This window comes from Anastrepha obliqua, chromosome 1 (genome assembly GCF_027943255.1).
Source record: "Anastrepha obliqua isolate idAnaObli1 chromosome 1, idAnaObli1_1.0, whole genome shotgun sequence".
Classification (NCBI taxonomy): Eukaryota; Metazoa; Arthropoda; class Insecta; order Diptera; family Tephritidae; genus Anastrepha; species Anastrepha obliqua.
Genome location: NC_072892.1, coordinates 57,566,581 through 57,588,768, shown reverse-complemented (window position 1 = coordinate 57,588,768; position 22,188 = coordinate 57,566,581). Strand labels below are relative to the sequence as shown.

Here is a 22,188-nt window from a genome sequence, read left to right as displayed (position 1 = left end):
CACATTTCTTATTGTTTAGGAACAAAAATATGCCAGTGATTAAAAAAAAAAACAGTAGAACCAACTAAATCAGTAGTAGACCGAAATGCATTGGATTCCAATTTTTCTCTTCAAATTAACAGGTGATTTTCATATGATTCAAGTAAATAGAAAATAATGGGCTATTCATGTGGAGTGCGGAAATTAAAGCATTAATAAATAAAAATAAAAATAATAAAAAAAAAAAAAATTATTATAAATGAATAAAGTTCGAAGTGGTACAAAATTGTAAAAAAATAGAAAGAAAATAGAATGCATAAAGAATGGGTATGCGTGGGATTGCGTGGTATTTATGCTTTTATTTCGAAAATTAATTTTTTTCCCGCTGAGTAATTTATTTCATAAATTCAGCTGTCTATCAATATTGCAGAGACAATCAATTATTGAAGTTGTGAAGCGAAAAATAATTAAAAATAATAATAAAAGTAAAACATAGAAACTAAAAAATATAAAATAAATAAAAATAAAAATACAATTTCCCTTAGTAAAATTTTTCTTATGATGATAATATTTTTATAAAAAAAACGGATAATTTGTACAGTTATATTTATACTTGCATCTAAGCAAAACTCATGTTGAATGGCTCACTGATATCAATAAGATCAAAAATGGCAAGTGAGGAAGTGCTCAATTCGGTCCATACCCGCGCAGGTTGTTAATTTTTGGGGAGTCAAATAAACTCATAACCAATGAGAGTTGTAGCTTCTAACATCAGACGAAGGGAAGGAAATTTAGTATAACGATATAAAAACAGGGATGTTGTTTTTATTTGATCTAAATAATATTTATGTCGGATTTCAATGCGGTTTGGAGCAAAAAGTCTACTAAGCGTGGCAAATTTTATGGAGTCATTATCGAGACACACAAATTTACCTATAAGTGAGTGTGGTAACGCGCTTCTTTAAAGCCAAAAATGGGCCTCATTGCTGAACAAAATTCCTGGCCTGTTCATTTCACAGAGCACCGATTTTCATAATACAATTGGAAGATTTGTAAACATTGTTGAGACGTAAGCCTTTCCATTATTAAATGTCAATGAATACTGAAAGAAGGTAGTATTTAGTTTGACAGTAGTCACGCGTGATCTGTCAAAAACACCCTATTCGAAAAAGTATCTTCAATCTGCTCACCTTTTATAACTGAGTTATAGCATTGTTTTCTTTTTTGAAAATTACTGTTATATGGGATGTGAGTGCGGCAGTTGATCGATTTTGCTCATTTTTATTACCAACCTAGCTTGGGCAAAGAATAGTAGTACTTGTACTAAGATTCATTCAAATAAATTATATTAATTTTTGCTCGCCTTAGTGGATACGTATGAACGGACGGATGGACGAGCAAATCAACTAAGCATGAACTTATGTAATCAACAGGACTTTCCAAGCAAATACGTAAGCCGAATAGAGCGTTAGCGGAATTCCTTACCCAGCTGTAAAGAAAGGAGCCATATTCGCTGGGTGTTGTAATCATGGGGAAAAATCCATTGAATCAACGTTTGGTTTAGGTTTAAGCAACTTAGTTAGGGGATGGCTAACCTAACCTAACATTTGGTTATTGTAAAAATCATCAAAAAAATCTGCAGCTAAAAATCGGAGATAAAATACTAAATACTTTTTATTAAAACATAAAAGATTGGTTATGAGGGTATTTAAAGTGGTTCAACAGTTGTTTCCTTTTCTTTTCAAGATATCCACCGTATAAGTTTTGAAGGGATGGGTTTTCGAACTTTTCTTAGACCCACTTAGATGTTATTAATGTGGCCAGATAGAGATCAGTGAATGTTTTTCGAATTGCTATCTTTCATCAGCTGTAAAAGCTACCAACTGTCCAGCTGTTCAGTAAGGTTTGCCTTTCATCATGCATTGATGAACGTATGCAAAGTACTAAGCAACATTGAAAGTTGTACATAATGAACGCGAATTTTGTCGAGAGGTTGATCCTATCATCAGTAAGCTGGTAAAACTTCATCGCTTCGTGAACCGTCAGAGTGACGCAACGTCTCGAAGTTTTAAAAAAGAAATTTGACGACTGCATCATCATACGGCAAGCATTCATCAATTGGCTCATATGACTCAACCAACAACGATTTTTTGCTATAGCGTTACGTCTCTGACTTCGCCAAAATTTTTGATATGGACAAAATTTTTAATACGGACTAAAAATGCTGCGACTTAACCTTCCACGATTTTTTGCTCTTGTTTAAACGACGCGGTTGGCTTGCTTAGGCTGAGCTCGAGGCTAACATACGGGACAATATTATTAGAATACCAAAGCCGAAATTCAATTTCTAGCACAGTTGTTGTTTTATTTAAATTTCCATTTCTATCGTTCTTATCTGGTCACCTATTACACAGCCATTCCACGTTAGGTGTAACAAAAAGTGATGATTTCCTACGAATGGATCTTTGAATTCGCCCAAATTTTAGATATGGACTAAATTTATGCTCAAACTAACAAAGTGGATGTCAAACATTTTGAAATTTTTTTCATAAAAGTTATGATGTGGCAAAAATCAAAAAGTTTTTGCAAGTGGTACTAAAATCTTACTATCATTATCGACATCAAGTAACGATTACAGCTTAGGGTGAGCTTTAGCTTCCTCCAAAACTCTCTTCCATTCTGCACGATTCATAGTACTATACCTCCAGTTCCTAACTCGTAGATTTGTTAGGTCGGCTATGACTTGGTCAAGCCAGGTTAACCTTGGACGTCCTTGTATCCGGCTCATTAGGGAATTTGTTGCTAAAACAGATAGTTGAGGGCGGCTGTCCTTCAAATGCACAGTGTGCCCTAACTATCGAAATCTTTAGGATTTTATGTGTTTAACGACGGCTTCTCCCCGGCATAAGTTCAGCTATTCATGCCGGGCTATTCGTGGTAGCGTATTACGTACTTTCCGTCGTTGCAGCGTACGGGTTCAAACACCCTTCGTACTACTTTTCTTTCGAAAACGCTTAAGCTTATTTCATCTTTGTTTGTCGATGTCCAGCACTCGCAGCCGCAGGTAAGACATCACCGGCAGTATTATTGCCTGGCAGTATTTAAACTCCAGCAATTTTGTGTGGGCGTAATACACTTTGTTTTCTGCCATTATTCTCTCTCGTATTGCATTGTGAGTGCTGTTGCAACTTTTTATTAGAACACCCAAATATGTATTTCAAGTGCTGAACAACCTCAAGGTGAAGCCCCGATTTCGATGTTTTCAGGATGTTTCTTCGCTGCGCGAGATCTTCAGATATTTAGGTCTGCCTTCATATATTCTAAGGCTTTGCGCAACTTTCAATGTTACAAAAGGTTTCAAATAGATACCTAAATATATTATATAATAAAACATGAAAATCTGGTTTCAGAAATCTTTTGATCCGAGTTGTACAAATGGTGTATGAGTATGGAGTTGGTAAGCTAATAAGATAGAAAGCTTAAAGGCTTCAGAAGTTATGATTATTTGACGATACGCTACCAAGCCAAAAAACAAAATGATCGAATTTAAGGAAAATATTTGCCCATTTCTGAATTTTGTATGAATTATTCTGAACTAGTTTATTTTCAAATGGTATAATCTAAATTAAGTTTAGATTTTGAGTTTAGATTTTTGCCTCACCATAAAGTAAAATAGGATTTCCAATCAAAGCTGTTTTCGAATTCATGGGGGGAATATAGTTTGGCGAAAATTGCAAGCAACGAGTAGTGAATACTTTTAATAATACGTGATTTATCATTATATTTCAGTTCTACCAAATGCGATCTACATTTATGCAAAACTGTCACCTGAAGATTCTTCCAAGTCAGCCGAGATGTTGAGCTATGTTTTGTCGCCCTACCACCAGAATTTCACCAAAAATGGTCATCTACACAACGACAATGACCTCAATGGCATTGACTTGCAATTGGTGAGCAATGGTGGTCACCAGTATGATATCAAAACTTACGACAAAAGAGGTAATCATAAGAACGACGACAATGATAGCGAACGACGACGAGCAGAAAGCGAAAGAGGAGATGCCGGGGAGCAAAAATCAACAAAAGAAGGAGCAAAAGTTACAGAAGCAATAGAAGAAAAGGAATATTTACAGAACAATACAATGTACAAATACAAAGAATTCCTTACAAAGCAGCGTAACAACAACAACAATAACAGTAACTACCATAAAACCACAACAAAGACGAGTAACAAAAAACAAACAAACACTTTGAGTGAGAAAGCAACGATGGTGACAAAAGCGAATGCGGGCTTGTCGATGCGGGTCAAAAATGATTTGCACAAAGTTGATGACATAAATGAAACGAGCAGAAATCGCACCGAAACAACAACCAACACAATTAGAAGAATAATAGCAACAACGCCACAAAACACAAAGCAAGCCTCTCTAACAAGTATCGGCCGAGACGCTATCGTTGGCAACAAGGGAAGAGGTGCAGTGCTAAATAGCGCCAAACCGAATGCTACACAAGAACAGGCAGTCAATACGAAACTGTATTACCTCTCCGGATTCCTTAATCCATTCGGACAATTAGTCGCCTTCTTTGGCAGCGATCAACTGCATCTGCAGGATTATACTTTATTTTTCAATGCCGAACGGCATACAGTGTTTCAGTTGCACACCAATAACAACAACAACAACGCTTTGCAATCAACTGTAACTACTGGTAGTGGGCGTGTATTGAACGTGGCCCCCGATTCTTTTGTGTCAGCGTTTGGTGCTAATGCGCCAACGGCAGATATATCGCCCGTCACTCCCTACCACTCGTCGTCGGCCTCGTCGATCATCGTCGAGGAGGTGCAGCTGTACAATGGCAAATCCTTGCGGCAGTCACGTTTCAGCCCTTTCAATCCAACGCGGTAAGTGATGGTCGTCAAAACGGTTTTAAGCAGAAATGAATTATGTGTGTCAGGCGGGCAGTGCTGAGCTGTTGCTGAAATGATGTTGCAACGAGCTGAAATGCTAAATTGGGTGTGAGAAAGTGTGCATGTTTGTGTATGTGTGGAATGTGTGCTTGTGGGCCACATTTTCAAAATTCGATTTGGGCCAAACGTGATTGGAATGCTGGCGGTTTTTCAAAATGGAATTTGTGTCATAGGGGCACTAGTTGCTCACTTTGGTTTTACTGTGTTTTGTGTTCGCTCGACCAGCTCTTCACTTTGCCACCTTCTATTGTACTTGCGGCGTGTATCGGTGGTGTAATGGGCTATTTTCACTTCAAAGGTTGCCGAGAAACGTGTGATTTTCGTTTTCTCTATTGTTCGTCGTTTGAGGAAGACGAAAAAATCATATGCCTATTAACCATGTTTGGCCTAACAGATCCATGCAACTTCAGTAGGTTTGTTAAATGAGTTCATGAGTTCACAAGAAAGTGTACTTTAGGACTAGAAATATCAGTTCTGGGTCGCCGATACTAATCGAGTTAAATTTCGTTAATATTTGAGTATAATTTGTTCTTCAGATGCATCTAATCAAACATTCATTACTAAATCCTCTTCTTTGAGGCAAGAAAGGCTTTATTTGCCACATCAGTTGAGTTTTAGGCGCTAGCAACTCCTTCTTTGTAAGCAGAGTTTATAGTGGAGAAGAATCATGGGTTTAGACTGCGAATAACCGATTACCATACACAACCATAAAAGGCCGACACACGCAGCGGTTAGCCTGATGGATAATTTGCATAGGGCTTCAACTAACAGCTCGCAAACGTCAGAGTTGCTAGGAAGTTATATGATATGCCAGTAGTCTTAATTAAGGAAATTGTACACAAATAAATAAATAAATTCGAAACAATAACGGGATCCCAAAATCACAAAATAAGATTCCGAAAATCTTGAAACCAGAAAAATCCCGAAAATGAACATCCCTATTCGGCACCACAAAGTGTTAGTTTTGTTCGTCGAGAGAGGATTTTACTACTCAATTGTCTGTTTAGTCCAAAGTAGCATTTGTTGGCAAGAGAGATTCTACGTTGGATTTCAAAACTGACTTTATTATCGCTCTTAATGCTGGTTCCTAAATAAACTAAATCTTTTACAACTGTCAACTGTCAACAACGACGTGAGTACCGATACGCTTTGTTTGATGACAGGAGATACTTCGTTTTGTCCTCGTTCCCCACCAGACCCATTTGCTTGGCTTCCTTATTCAGTTTGCAAAAAGTAGATCTAACATCTCGGTTGGATGATGGTTCCATGTGTAGAAGTTTACACAAGTGACGAAAGTACCTGGTCGGCATTCACTTGGGAGTGGCCGGCAAGATACTTCTGCATATGGTCCAAGCAGCTCACAACTTCCGGACTTCGCCCAAGTATCATCTGGATAGCTTCCGAACAACCGTTCAAGAGCGAACTAATGTAAGAAAGCGAAGCAATCCGGATACCTGATTGTGCGCTGGGTTTAGGACCCGTCACGTAAAAATCCCTCCCAGTGAAAACTAAAACCTAACTCCTTCCTCTCCGATTATGTGTCGGAAGGTACAAATTTTAGGAACAGGGGTTTTAAGTAAACGAACGTGATGCTTCAAATGAAAATATGGCATGTGCTCAGGATGATGCACTACAGAGCTGCTTTAGGATCTGTTAGGATATATCATAAAGAGCCCAATTGGGATTTGGTTTTATGTGAGCAGGCATTGATATCAGCCACTTCAACCTCAACCTCACCCATACCCTGACCCTACTAGCCATTTAATAATCTAGTGTGGGATTGAAAGCAAACTCAAGAGCACCTTTAACAAAAAATTGGCATCAGTAATGGAATTTCTTCAAAAATGTGCTATAGTAACAGAAAACCAGTCATTGTTCGGGTGTCATCCACATATGACATAGGTACGTCAATCTAACTAGGTCAAATAAATTGATGTAATCTCTCGAAATCCAACAGATACGACCAAAATATTATACTTGACTCTCCAAGGTTCTAGACCTGACTATTCGGTTGAATTGAGAGTTTAATGACTGAAACGGCATAACCAACTCGCAGTATATATAATTGGAAATTACACTCTTTGTTGAGTGTTTGGGTATCAAGTTTGTCCCCACAAATCGAAAGACCTATAATTTCATGCTGCCTACGAACGGCAGATGGTTCTCTTTGAAGAGTTCTTTCATAGCAGAAGTATATTCAGAGGCTTACTTTTGCCTGCCGAGGGGCGACTACTTTAGGGGTTTCGAACCCGAACATTACTGGACTTTATCATCGCTAGATAGCAGTTGGGGTGCTTCGGTTCATATTCTAAAAATACAGTACTCGTACTGTCTAAATTTAGTGAGAAGATAATATATTGTAAAGTATGTATCCTATTTATAGTTGATAAAAAATATAAGTCTTGTAAAAAAGACCAACGAGATGCAGAAAGATCTCAGTAGTCATGAGACTCGTTGAAATGCAGACATGTCTTAACGAAAGCGGACAAAGAGCCTGTAACTACCTTCATGAACTCTCGTATCCGGAATGCCGTTATCGGAGTCCCACTACCATCTTTAGTCGCTTTGTATAGCCTAAATTACCCTGATACAATAATGTATGGGATAGTGAGACAGGTTAGAAGCTTAACCAACTTACCCAGAATATACTCAACATGTGTCCAACATGCGAACCACCTCTTCACATGTTCGCTTAAATCTAGTCATCTAACACCTCTCGCTCTTTAGTGACACACTTTAGTGACAGGGATGCTATTACATAGATAGATAGATTCTTTATGATATTTGCACTTCGACGTCATGGTCTTTTGTGCCCTCTACTAATCGGAGTACCTCATCCAGACCCAGTTCCCTTATTGAACTCAGGATAGAGCTGGGTCAGATTGAGCGTATGTGCTTTTCCTCTGGCTGCCGTTGGCCAAGATGTCTCAACCTTCTCTGTGATATAGCGCTGCTTCGCAGTAGAAGATGTATTGGGGTCTCCTGGGATTGGCCGAGGAAAGGACAAGAGTCAGTAGACCAAATCCTAGCCTATTACAGTACCAACGTTTAACCTGTGGCGTTTAAATGATGCTTGCTTACTTGCACAAAATTCTTTCGGCTAAAATTTTATATTCAACTTTATGTTTATTGCCTTTTTATATCTTTGCAATTAAATATTTTGCCTTTAAAATATTATCTGTATTTAATTTTTCCTTTTTCTCAACAGTATTCTCATTCACGGTTGGTTTGGTGGCGCGAATGCAGGCGTCTATCAGACGCTTGTGCCCACTTATCTTCAGCAAGGCGCTGGCAATTACAACGTCTTCACCGTCGACTGGGGCCGAGGCGCTGTTGCAGACTATATTACCGCCAGCTACCGTGTCAAGCCAGTCGGTAAAGTGCTAGCAAAATTCATCGATTTCCTACAACGTGAAGCTGGCATACGCTATGAGGATCTGCACGTTATTGGCTTCAGCATGGGCGCACACATTGCCGGCATCGCTGGAAAACACATACAAACCGGCCGTTTGCCAGTGATCTATGCACTCGATCCAGCGCTGCCGTTCTTTCGCTACGAGAATTTCGATGAACGCATAGCAATCACCGATGCCGATTATGTTGAGGTGGTACACACAAGCGTCGGCTCATATGGCTACGATCAACCGCTTGGACATGTGGATTTTTATGTGAACTATGGCAGCGCGCAGCCGGGCTGTTTTTTCAATGAATGCAGTCACTTTCGTGCATTTCAAATATTCGCTGAGTCACTACAAGGGAAACACGCATTTCGCGCGCAGGGTTGCGATGTAAAGCTATGGCAGGATATGATCAAGCATAGAAGGTGTTCGATGGGCACAGGAAGGCAAATGCTGCTGGGTGGCGATCCGACAAATGTGATGGCGTTGCGTGGACGTGGCGGTGTATTTTATTTGGCGACGAATGCAGTGTCCCCCTATGCGAAAGATGTAACGTGATATAGAGAAAATGGACGGGTAGGAGAGTCAATAAAAAAAAATCGCAAAACAAAAAATAGGGTAAACATGTTTTGCTTTGCATAATACACCCTTGCTAGAAATATGTAATCAAAAGGAAGAAGAGGAAAAAAAAAAACAAATGTGAATGAAGAATTAAAAAGCGCAATGAGCACACAAATGTATCGCGAGTGTTTTTGTTTTGTTTGGTAAAAATTTTAATTAGTACGCGCGACTTTTTTCCGTTGCTTTGTACTTGACTTAAGCACACACATACACACACACGCACTCGTTTGAAAATCAACGACTTTGCCTTTGCACAGCGGAAAAGAGCGCAGATATTTTTACTTTCGCTTATGCGCCTATTTGTATGCAATGGATTTTGTTATGGGCAACATTGAAATGGAAATTAAAAAATGCTGCCATGTGTGAAATTCTTGCACAAAAGCGCATTTAACCCCGGTATTCGGCGTCGTAATGCGCCTTTCATTAAGACTGCCATGCATTTTCGCTATCGCTTTTTTATATACATTTTGCCGTTGTTGTTGTTTCTTAAGCAACGCTAAAAAGTAAAAGCTCAGTGCGAGTGTCGAAAAACTTGATTTTCCAACGAGTACAAGGCACGTATGTCGTCGCATGCATCGGATATTGCATCAGCTGCCACATGGCTGGTTTTTTATGGCAAGAGTTTGCTTTTAAAATTGCAGTAAAATTTTGAGAATTGTATTTAATGACATTTTAGTGTCGAAAATATGGTTGCCAAGTGCATTGAAGTGAGAGTGGAAAAAATGGATTCCAGGCTTATAAAAATATAATATATTTTGTCCAAATAGTCCAAATGATGCATCGGCTACAAGCCAAGAATTCATAAACAAGACTTAAGTAAACAAATGAGCGATTATGTGTGAAGTGATCCAAATATTTGGGACGCTGTCGTCAAGTCTTCGAAAAATGAAATATGAAACTTTAAATTTTGTTTAAGAAAAAAAAAATTTTTTTTTCTCAATTAAGATTCTTGGTTGGCTTCTTTAGAGCCATGCACTCATTTTTTTATATTTTGCACAAATATATAGGACTAAAAATATTTACCAAGCGCTCAGATGGCATTCACTACCTACGATAGAGTATTAGGGTCTCAAATAGCAACTAGTGACTGCTCTCTGAATTTGGAATAGGTAAGAGGTCAAAAGACGCAAAGGAGTCAGTGCATTCATAACAGCGCACCTACGAAGAGTAAAGTGATCAAATTTCGAGCAGAAGTTGCCTATCTTAATTTAAGTTCGGAAAAAGTCAAACAGTAACTCCTGAGTTCTTCAGTTGCAAAGAGGTTCCAGAAAAAACTGATTGTAGGCGCACAAATGGGCTCACTCATTTTGGGAAAGAAGAAAAGGATACCAGGCTGAAGACTAAAACCGTACAGGGGAAAAATGGTCATAAAGCAGAGAACGTGCAGAGTATCAAGTTGCGCTGGAATGTGTAATGGACATATCATTGTCTTGGTGGTGCTTTGAATTTGAACCGAAATCGACCTTCAAGTATAGCAATCAAAGCCAAAAGACTTGTGCCCAAAACTTTGTGGTATAGAATTCAAAAGGGTCAAGAAAAATGATAAGCTTAAAAAAATTCCCAGTCACGCTCACCACCCCCATTGCTCCAAATATTCAAAAACAAAAATGGTTCTTTGTTGGCAACTCTCCTCAAATGGCGCTCCAAATATGTCTGATGTTGAGCGAAAAACACACGGAGTAGAAAATATGGCGACTGAATGGTGAAAGTGTCACACTGACACACTGAAACGGATATGGATATGCGCGACATTCATGCATGCACACATATGCAGGTTATCGTGCGTGTTTGCAAAATACTGCCATAGATAAGCATTTAGAGCGCTTTAACCTATGCACCCGTCTGCATACGAATTAATAATTCAAAGACTCACCCACCATTACTGGCAAGAATTTGCGTACATTCACACTTACTTGCGCTCATGGACACGGAAGTATAAAAATGCATGCGATGAATGAATGAATAAAAAAAATTTAAATAATTGAAAAAAGTTCAGATCACAAAAATGTTTATGAAAATGGAAATGAATCCTTTAGCAACTTTGCTGAGTTTCGTGTGGGCTAACAGCTTCTGTGTCAAATGGGGTTTTGGCAGGTGGTATAAAGACTTTGCTTTGTCTTCTTTAACTCTTGATTTTGACCCATTTCTCGTTTACCATTGCTAGCAGGCACTCACACACGCAGGCATGCTTCAGCTGAGCGAGCTTTGTGCGATAAACATTTCTGCATATCGTGGCATACTTGCAGGCATCTCTTCTGTATGCACATCTAACATTTCACAAACGCATACATTTTCATTTGCATGCATACATACACATGTACACCCATACATAAATACATATGGAAGTGTGCACATAAATTTGAAAATTCTAGCTGTGCAATGGAGAATTTTTTGTTATTTGCCAACAAAATCTCTGCTTCAATCACAGATAACAACTAAACGTCGCACGTACTTGAGCAAAAAATATTCCCTGCTGGAAAACCTCTATTAAATTCAACTTCTGCATTATAGTGAAGTCAAAAACAGGAATAGGGTTGCCCCATGTAAATTTTTTTATGAGTATCAAACGAATTATTTTAGGAACATTTAAGTGTGGAAAAAGAGTTGAATAGTATTGCCACATTTTTTAAACTTGACAACAAAAAAATGATTTTATTGAAGTATAATAGAATTTGAAAAGAAAGTTAAATATAACCCAATAGTGAGAGCAATGCTTGTTAAATACTTAAAAATTTGCCACCTATTTGTTTTTTTCGTTTTGTAAATGAACATTTAACAAAAGGTGTTTAGGAATAATAAAATCTAGAAAAAATATTTAGCAGTGTTGCCACACTTTTACTAAATTTTTCTATTTTAATTATTAAAATACTATTTTATTTAAAAATATTGATATTCAACGATCTATTTAAGGAATCTTTAACAGTAGCGGACCACCCACTTATCCTAATATTTGTTCAAATATGGAAATAAAAAAATGTTGAATAAAACACTATAATGAGCGCATCAAATGGACAGCACTTCTAAATTTGTGACGCCTCATCGCGACTTTTACAAATTCCAAACTGTTACTCAACTTAAGAGAAAAAAGATGTCTGTTAATCGAACCTAAGGACGAACATCACGATGTCAAAAGACGAACAGATCTGTCACCTTTCTCAATGTTTATTTTGAAACGAATGGTTATTAAGAAAATCCTAATCTAGAAAAAAAGTTGAGCAGTGTTGCCAAATTTTTTAATAATTTTTTTTTTAGTTTACTCAGAAAGTTAAATAAAACTTAATTTTTCAAAACTTCAACAAATGTAAAAAAATTACAAATTCGCCACGCCATATTATAAATTTTGCCAAATTGCCAGCTGTAATTCAACTTCATAGCGCATATAAGCCGAATAATATAATATAATTTGAGGCTAAAAGTCATAGCCCTATGACTTCTGTATTCTAGTGAGGTCATAAATGAATCTCAAAAATTTTATTTCAAAATCGCACCTTGGAATACTTAAACCTGAACAAGAAAAAGCAGTGTTGCCAAATTTTTACTAAAATTTCTACTTTACTCAATAAAACGCAATTTTCAAAATTTGTTTTAAATGAAAAAAACAGGAGTCGAATCATGATCGAATAAAAAACAATTACAAATTTCCGGGAAAAGTGTAATCTTACCGGAGAGTGAAGTTCATGGTCTCTACTTATGACTTCTGCCTTTTCGCAGGAGGAAAACAATTGCCCACGAACCTTATTTATGTTTTAAGTTATCAGCGACTCCAAACATCTTGGAGACTTCAGTTAGACGACCTTAGCTATACTTTTTGATGTTGCGTTCGCCATATTGAATCCGCGATTTGATTGAATTTCAAAAAATTGCCATCGGATTTGAAATCAGCGAACGAAAAAACTCCTGAGTAGTGATTTTCATAAGCTTACCTCAAAATAATTTATAATTCGATAGTCATTGCTGGACCATAAAGGGATAAAGTCATTTTATTCGAAGTTGCTTACTTTGTTTTTTAAATGGTTATTATATTGTAAGACTTGAGCTTCAATTTGAGTATAAGTTGAAGGCTCTACCACGTCAGTTTTTGAGGGAGTAAAAATATCCAAAACACATTTTTCACACCAATTTCCTCAAAACCATGACGCAACTTTGAACCGGATGGGACTTTTGAACCCCAGAGTTGTGTTCAGTGCACAAGAATGCATCGGAAAGTAGTCTCATATAAACAAAATTCTATCTTATCCAACAGAACTTTTGAGTCGATTGCACTCGATCTTCCAGGGATGCCAACGCATGTAGTGTAATTGAAAACGGGCATGCCAATTGTGATATTGCCAGATTTCAACCAACCAAGGCTTTTCAGCGGCATGCAGCTTGAAGTCAAAGAAATAATGAGGTATTGCTTTTAGCTCATTTTTAGTGTCCTTTCAGCGTGTGAAAAATTAGCCCTTACCAGATTAGTTAACATTTACCGAAATAGCACCAGTTGTGAACTAAAAATAAATCACATCATTAGTTGAAGTTTTCCATGCAGCCTTGTGATTGTGTTCAGGACTGCTTATGTATGTGGGCGTGTGCAAGCTTACGCAATGGCATTTGTGATTAGCGTCAGCAAAAGTTCTTAATCGGATTGTGCAATGATTTCGCAAAAGTTTTTGAGGCTTGTTAGCAAAAGGATAACTTTGCGCTTTCCCAAGTTCTTGCTTAATTTTCAATTATGGAATTTACTTTGCCTATGTGTCTGTGTTGCGAGGCGTAAAATATTTTTCAGCTAGATTTTAATTATTCATGCTAATATTAGATTCTTATGTCCAATTGAATGCACTTGAAATTACTCGCTGATCAATTCCCTTTGACAAGCTACTCGTATGTAAGTATGTTAAAAACAAAAACAAAAATAAGAACAAAAAAAAATATAAATTTTTTCATTAAACAAAATTGGTTGTACAAATTTGCTTGCAAATAAAACTTTGAATTTGCTTGGTGATGTGCTGAATATTTGCTTATTGGCTAACATTTTGTAAACCTCAAATACCAATCAAATTTGGGTTTTTGTTTATTCATCGAGTTGTAGCAAATTGCTTTGAAGTGATTTCAATAAACCAAATAATTGAGCATTTTTTAATATTTGCTTTACAAAACTGAATATGAGTTAGCGTGCATATGTGCATATGTGCATATGGATATGTGTGTTGTAAATAGGACTGTTCGAAAAAGTGTGGTTGGCTAAAACAATCAGAATTAAAGTACTTGCGTAGTTATAGGGCAGTGGAAGTTGATACGAGTACGAGGGTAGTTCAAATATGTTTTTTGAAATTGAAATTTGAATAGGTCGAGCCAAGGATCACCAGGAGATTTGGTTGCTCCTAAAACACTCAGACTAAAACGCCCATTGCATTTAGAGCTCTGGAGAGAGGGAAAGGAGGGAAGGAGAAAAGTATCAGAATAGAGGCACAGATAGAGAAAATTTTCCAGATTCTTTGGCAAATCTGTAAATATCCTCCAGTTTTAGAGACGAATATTACTCATTCTCACGACATCGGAACCCAAAGCTCGTAGCCGTGCTCTAGCAAAGGCAGGACACTCACAGAGAAAGTGCTCAGTGCTATCCGCCTCCTCCAAGCACGACAGACACACTGGGTCTTCAATGATTCCAATGGTGGTCATATGCCATGGGCTGTGTCCCGTAATAATACCGAGCATCAACCGAATGTCTTTCCTTCCAAGTTTTAGTAGAAAGTTTGACAGTTTTTTATTCGGACTTGTCACAAAACACTGTGCAGTTCTGCAGCGTTCTAGACCGGACCATCGCTCTTTATGTAGATTGCATACATAATCGCTGATCCAATTCATGATTCCTGCGGAACTGATTCCGATTATTGGCTCTGGCCCTTGTGGGGGAACCGCTGATCCAATTCATCGGCAATTTCGCTTCATTGAACACTGGAGTGTCCTGGAACCCATATAAGTACAAGCCTGTTTTGTCTTGCGGCAGAATTAAGCTTCTACTGACATTCTTGAACAGTCTTTGAGGTTTGCTTCGCATTCTCCAGGGCCTTCAGTGCAGCCTGATTGCCACTGAATACTCCAATCTGTTTGTCGCTCCATCTCCTCTCGATTATCTATTCGGCTACTTTCAGGATGGCAAAAATTTGCGTTTGGAAAACAATTGCCACTTCCCCCATAGCATAGGGATACTTATTACTATCGTTTAAGTACCATTCGGCTCCAGACCCTATTTCATATATTTCATTCGTGGACCCATTGAATACATTCTGGATTGCTCCATTGCTCCCGCAATGGAAATCTGACATAAATTTCCTTCCCAAACTGTGGGTATCAGGTCGTCTTTAGGTGCCAAAAATAGTGGATACTGCTCAGATAGCAACTTAAATATGTTATTTACTTTGCGGCGTTGCATTTGCATTGCATTGGTATCAAATGTCACATTTTAAAAGACTTTTTCCCGAAGGTTTTTGAAGATTTTTTTCCTTCGGAAGCTAGAAAGTTTGATCATCTCTCAGGGATCGCATGAAATCATCAACGTATCGGCCCAATTGAAGTGAATCGTCTTTTGGAGAAGACATTCTGGATTGATCGGAACAAGTTGTAGTTAGAAGAGATAATGAGCTATACGGCGGTGGGGTCTATAATGAATAAATCCGAGATGGTCATCTTTGACATTTCTCAAGCAGAGTTACAGGCAGATATGTACAATTTCACACGATACAACGAGATAAAAGTATTGAAAGATCTTTAAGAACAACACATCGCAAAATTCGTTATATTTTTGGAGGAAATAATCGTTTGTAAAAAAATTTCGAGAAACTGGTTGTGTCGAGTAGCAGACTAGCAGACCAAAACTAGACTTTCTCGCTGTAGGCCGCAAGCTGATCCGCTAGGTGGCGCTGCATGCAAAAATCATATTTATGATCCGATTTGGCTTAAATTCAAAATATTGGTTAGTTTTATGTTAAGAGAAAATTTTTGTGAACACTTTTCGAAATACTTTACTTGAACTTCAGTGCCACCCAGCAGGTCAATGAGGAAAATTCTATACAGGGTGTATGCGATGAGGCTACAATTTTGCAGTTGGTAGTGATCTAAGAACTAACGGTCCAAGAAAAAGGAATTTCATGCACGATATATCACTTGCTCACGCATCACTCTCTGATAATCTATATACCTATTTCAGCTACAGATAGAAAATTGTCGAGTATTTCTCTCAACAAAATTTTGTAAATCGATATTTTTAGCTTTAAATATTTTCTAATGTATTTTTTCTGTAACCTTTTTATGAAATGCATTGTTAGTATTATAAGTGACGCAGAGTTGCGAGCAGATAAAACATTTTTTTATGCCAGTTATACATATGTATGTGTGTTACCTAAGGGCTCCAAAACCGCTCGGCCGACTTCAGAGAAATTTTTGTGAGTTGCTGTAAGTACTGGGTGTCGCTGAGGTCGAGTTATTTCTAAATACGGTATTTACAACGAATTTTTAAATATTAAAATTTGGTTTTTGGGTTTTTTTTGTTTTATAAAAATATGAATTATACTACTTATACATGCAATCAACATACAGCGGTGGTCACAATAAAGGCACAGTGCCATTTCAAAAATTTTTAAGAAAACCAGATAGCTCAAAGTTACATACTTAGCACGAAATTTAGAAAAGTTAAACACATTTTCATCAAAAATTCTAGCTTATTAGTTAAGAAAAATTTTAGAAAAACTTTGGGGTTTGCAATTTTATAGCCCGAATGAATGCTCGGCAGCCGTAGCCGAATGGATTGGTGCGTGACTACCGAACCTAAATTCACAAAAAGAACGTAGGTTCGAAGCTCGGCAAATACCAAAAATTAAGAAAAATATTTTCCAATAGCGGTCGCCCCTCGGCAGGCAATGGTAAACCTCCGAGTGTATTTCTGCCATGAAAAAGCTCCTCATAAAAATATCTACCGTTCGGAGTTGGCTTGAAACTGTAGGTCCCTCCATTTGCGGAACAACATCAAGACACACACCACAAGTAGGAGGAGGAGCTCGGCCAAACACCCAAAAAGGGTGTTCGCGCCAAATATATACATATATATAATGAATGCTCGAAATTTTTTTATATAGACGAAAATGCATAACTTTGTCACCAAAACAAACAAAAACATTAAAAATCTATAAAAAATGTTTAGCCACTTTAAATTTGCACTATATTTTACTAAAATTTCAGGAGCTACAAAATTTTAATATGTTGACGAAATTTGTTGAATTTTTCAAAAGTTTGTACAAAGTGTGAGATTTTGAGTTATGTGGTGTTTGTTGTATTATAATCTACATTTTTACAAAACAAAAAAAAAATTTAAAAATGACTCTGTGCTATTATTGTGACCACCTCTGTATATTGATTGTATGACAAGAAATAACTGTGGAGCAAATATGTGATATATATTCCCTAAATGCCGCTGTGGTCGATATATTTTTATAACCGTATTTACGGTCAGATTTTGCTAGTTTACAGAATATATTGCACATTGTTTATAGACCCCCCGAAATTTTAAAAAGGCATCACATATTGAAAAGTTTTGACTATTTACTTATTTACTCTTTAATTTATATGATTTTTTTTTTATGAAACAAAAAGTACCCTAATAATCCGAGTTTCCTATTTTACTAAAGATTTATACAAATCCGAAAAATTTCCATAAAAATTTTAAAAATATGAACAGGATGTTTGGAAATAAATTGAGTCCGCAGCCTATTAAATTTTAATATAACAAAGTGCAAGTATGCAGTAGTTAAAAATTTTCGTTGATTTTTGATAATTTTTTCCCCTAACAGTGTATCGCATTTTCTCCGTATAAAAAAGGTGCCATCGATGGAAAAGAAATATATTTTCGTTTCCGGCGGTTATTATAATTAGTGTCAATTATATGCAGAAGAGTTTTCCATACTTTAGATTTAGAATAAATTATGCACTTAATTGTCAAAACAGAATTGTTTCAAATTCTCCGGTCTTTAGATATCCTATTATAAAAAAAAAATCAAGTCTGCTATCAGCTGTAATTAAATTTTTCTCACCATGCTAACATTGCATCCAAATAATTCATTTTCGTAGAAATTTCTTGCTCAGTTGCTCAGAGAAAATGCCACTCTTGCGAAGTCTTACTTTATTTTTGTAAGAAAATTTTCTTTAAGCCAATGGAAGTCACGCTTTGTTTATTACACGTAAAATTTAATTGGCCGGAAAGTATTGAAATCAACACTTTAGGCGCAAAGTAAACACAATTATTGTTGTTGTTTTGTTGTTTTTTATTGACCACTTGCAGCATGCAATCTGCCACTTTAGTTGCATCAAAGTAGAAACAACATACACACACACATACACCAGTGCCACAAGAAAAACGGCAAGGGCAAGCGGAAAATAAGCGCGCAAACCGGCAGATCAGCCGAAAAAATACTCGAACATTAGTCAGCACGCAAATAGTAAATAAATGCAATGAATAAATAAATAAATAAATCAACGGAGAATTCCGTTTGCCACTCAGTAAGCGGAAATTGTGCGGACGTGAAGAAGACTTTTTTCAACTGAATTGCGAAATGAAGTGTAACGCTGGTAAAACTGCAGTAGGCAGTACGCAGCAAGCAGCAAACAGTTGCCAGCAGCAAGCAATGGAAAATAGTGTTGTTGCTGTTGTTGTTGTTAGCTTGCAATGTATGCAACAAAATATGCTGTTGTTGTTGGTTGCATTTTTGTTGTTGTTTTTATTTTACTTTTTGTTGTTGTTGTTACCGTTGTTGTTGTGGTTGCTATTATTGTTGTTGTCCAAATATTAGTTGTTAATAATGTTGCTGTTGTTGTTGTTGTTGGTGGTGGTTTTACTCATACAAGTATTTACACTTCTATTTGTTGCAAGGCTTTGTTAGGTAAGGTTGCAACTCTTGTATGTGTATGCCCTACAACATACCTTAATTGTTGTTATTGTTGCTACAATTTTGTTCTTATTAGGTTTTGGGGTGCCTATGTGGTATTTGTTGTTAGTCAGTTAGTTCATCGGCTTGCCGCTGCTGCTGTATCTGTCGCTGCCACTTGGTTGGTTGTTTGGTTGACTGGTTGATTGAGTTGAGCTGCAATAAGGAGAAGCCGTACAAGAGTTTAACACAAACACACGCATACATATATGCATCACAAGTTTGTTGCAACCACCACTTGTGTGTGTGTGTGTGTGTGTTAATGCGACTTGAACCTAAATCACTAAAGCAGCGCTGCAGCAGGCAGGCTGCCACAAAATATAAATACAAACAAAATAAACAACAGAAAACGAATTAGAGAAAATTAGAAGAAGAAGCGAAGAACAAACAAAAATAAAAACCAAAAAACAATATGAAGAAGCAACGAATAAAATAATGCTATACAAAAATTAATTGTCGAGTAGTTGGAATTGAGCCACTCGATTCACTCACTGTGCCTACGCCTATGCGGGTGGATGTGTTAGCTGGTGCATTCGTATGCCATCAAGTTGCATTTATGGTTGTGGGAACGATGGCGGGCGATTGGCACGCGCACAGCACTAATATCTAATGGCACAATAGCCGGTGGCAAGGCAGGCGGCATAAATCTTAATTTGTCGCCAACGTGCTGCAGTCATGCAACTTGCAATACTGGCAACTGCTGTTAATGTGAAATAAGGAAGGGTTGCCAAGTGATCACTAAATTTGTGAAATATTTATTTTTAAGAGACTCAACGTAAGATGTTAACTAATTTTTAGAAAATAGTTCAACTGCTTTGCGATGAGGTTTTACGAAAATCACAAAAATAAAGGCCATTGCCAAACACTAGACCATCTATGCCTTAATTGCAATGTAGAATATTGGATGAGTACTTGTAAAATTCCGAAAAAAACTTCATTCTATTGAAAACTCTGCGAGACACTAACTAAACTGGTTGGCTTGTATGGCTTTTTTTAACAATTTAAGCTATTCTTTCAATTATTAAAAACAGCCTTAATTATTGGACGACTGTGCTATAGATTTTACTCGGGATACGAGCAGACATATCGCTTTATTTGAGAGCATTAAGGTACATATTTTCTTAAAAAATGGGATAAGAGCTCATCGACACAGACACTTCGAGAATGCATACCAAGAAATTCTTGGTGGGTAAGAAAAATTAGTAAGCGAAAGGTGGTATGGAGGCTAAGTTGATGGAAAATTTATAAGAAAACAGCCGACTGAACTCAATGGTGGCTTCTCTAACAAAATACCGACTTATAAGAATAAAAATATTTAACAATAATTCTGATGATTTGTATTAATAATTACAGTACTAGGTTGTGCAATAAGTTTTGCGTTTCGACAAGAAAAACACAATTTTATGGCTTGAAATACATGTTATTATTCAGTGAAGGCTCACTGAACATCAATACACTTGTTCAAAAGAGGCTCCAATTTATGAAGTGAGAATATGGAAGGGCTGCAAAATACACTTCCACAGCTGTTATGATCTCATCATTTTATGAAAAACGCCTTTCACATATGCATTTTTTTAGATCTAGAAACAGATGGAAATCGATAGACGCTAAATCTGGTGAATACGCCGGATGCACCGACAATTCAAACTTTAATTCATGAGTTTTAGTAATTGTCAAAATGCTTTTGGTACACAGTGCATTGTCCTGATGAAAAATATTTTTTTCCTTATGCTATCAGGATATTTTTTTACGAATTTTTTCCTTCAGCTAGTCTGAACGGTTACAGTAATATTCAGAATTTATTGTTTTCCAGTTCGCAAGTAATCCACAAACAAAAGTCCTTTCGCATACCAAAAAACTTATGCTAACATCTTTTTTGCCGATTTCTAGATATGAATTCGTATCAGAGTCGAAGTACTAAGTTCACACCACTCTTCAGGCTAACGTTTTGATTTAGGATCATGGTGATAGAGCCAAGTCTCATCTATAGTGATGAATCGATGCGCAAAATCCTTCTTGACCTTTCGAAAACGCTCTAAATGTAGCTGAGGAAGTTGTATTCGAATGTATTTTTGTTCCATTGTTAGCGAATGCAGCCCACAGCTTTCTGAAAACCAATACTTCAGTGAAATCTCTTTCAGTCACTAATTGATGGCGAAAAGTCTTTATACAATTTGAACATTCGTTCGTAAATTTTCTTTGCTTTTAAATCTGAAAAAAAAAATGAAAATTCAATCACTGCCAGATACTTGATTTTTTCCATTGTAGAAAGAAAGAATAAATCGATAGATTGAAATGAAAATTCACATACGTCCATATGAAGAGTGACCAACATAAAAAAAAAAAACAAAAAATGTGGCTAGTAGCAATGCCCTCTCTTATCGTTCCCTTTATTTGCAATAAAACATCGAGACATCAAGGCGCATACCACAAATATCAGGAATACCTAGGTCAAACAAGCAATAAAGTTCAATTAAATTTAACCTAGACCGAGTGATAATAATTATTAAAACAATAAGGATAGATGATTATTAATTCTATTTATATATATTTATTGTCCCCAGGTATGTAATAATTGTCACACATAATTTTAAAAAATATTTCTTGAATAGTTCATCGACGACTAAAAACGAATGTAAAAATATTATTTATTGTTCCTTTTTTTCTTTTGATTTTTTTCAAAAGGGCAGTGCACCGCCGTTATCTGTATGAACCAAGCCTAGTTCTTGAATGGATTTCGAGCACTTTTATTAATAAATTCACATTTAGTTATTAAACCAAAAATGTACTAGAAGGCAGACATTTTTTCAATAATTTGAAATAAATTTTTGTTCTAAAACAATTATTTTTTCCTAAAAATTTATTTTGTTTTATCTCTTTAGGCAAATAGTGTAATATTACGACTTTTAATGGAGATTTTTGGGTTTTTAAGCAAAATATCATGAATTTATCATTTCCAAAACATATGAAGAAAGTGCTCTACTAAAAAATTAAATTTATTAAAAGTGTTGAACAAAATCAGTCACGATTGTTAGCGTACGAGGGTTATCTTAAATATAAGTTACTAATTGTAAATCGCTTATCCATGCAGGGTTATGGACCATAACTTTTGATCTCTGCCTTGGCTAAACGTCATTCGGCTTTTGCAAATTATTCGAAATTTTATTTCACTTTGACTGCTGACGGAGAGTGTCGGGTTATGCGACGCACAATTGTAAATTAACCACTAAATTAAAAAACATACATTTTCTAATGAATTTGAATTATG

General features: G+C 36.6%; 2 protein-coding genes across 2 annotated transcripts in view; one reads left to right on the top strand and one right to left on the bottom strand.

Moving 5' to 3' along the window:
- LOC129239487 (poly(U)-binding-splicing factor PUF60) overlaps positions 1-18,493 on the bottom strand; it is a 114,242-nt gene extending 95,749 nt beyond the window's left edge. The window contains exon 1 of the mRNA XM_054875010.1: positions 18,030-18,493. Within this exon, the coding sequence (XP_054730985.1) occupies positions 18,030-18,058 (29 nt within the window). The 5' untranslated portion in view covers positions 18,059-18,493. The remainder of the gene's footprint in view (positions 1-18,029) is intronic.
- On the top strand, positions 43-9,019 carry LOC129239480 (uncharacterized). The gene is made up of 3 exons (XM_054874990.1): positions 43-122; positions 3,769-4,879; positions 8,154-9,019. The coding sequence occupies exons 1-3, from the start codon at positions 86-88 to the stop codon at positions 8,899-8,901; spliced, it is 1,896 nt and encodes a 631-aa protein (XP_054730965.1). The 5' UTR covers positions 43-85; the 3' UTR covers positions 8,902-9,019.
- Positions 18,494-22,188: the final 3,695 nt, after the last annotated feature.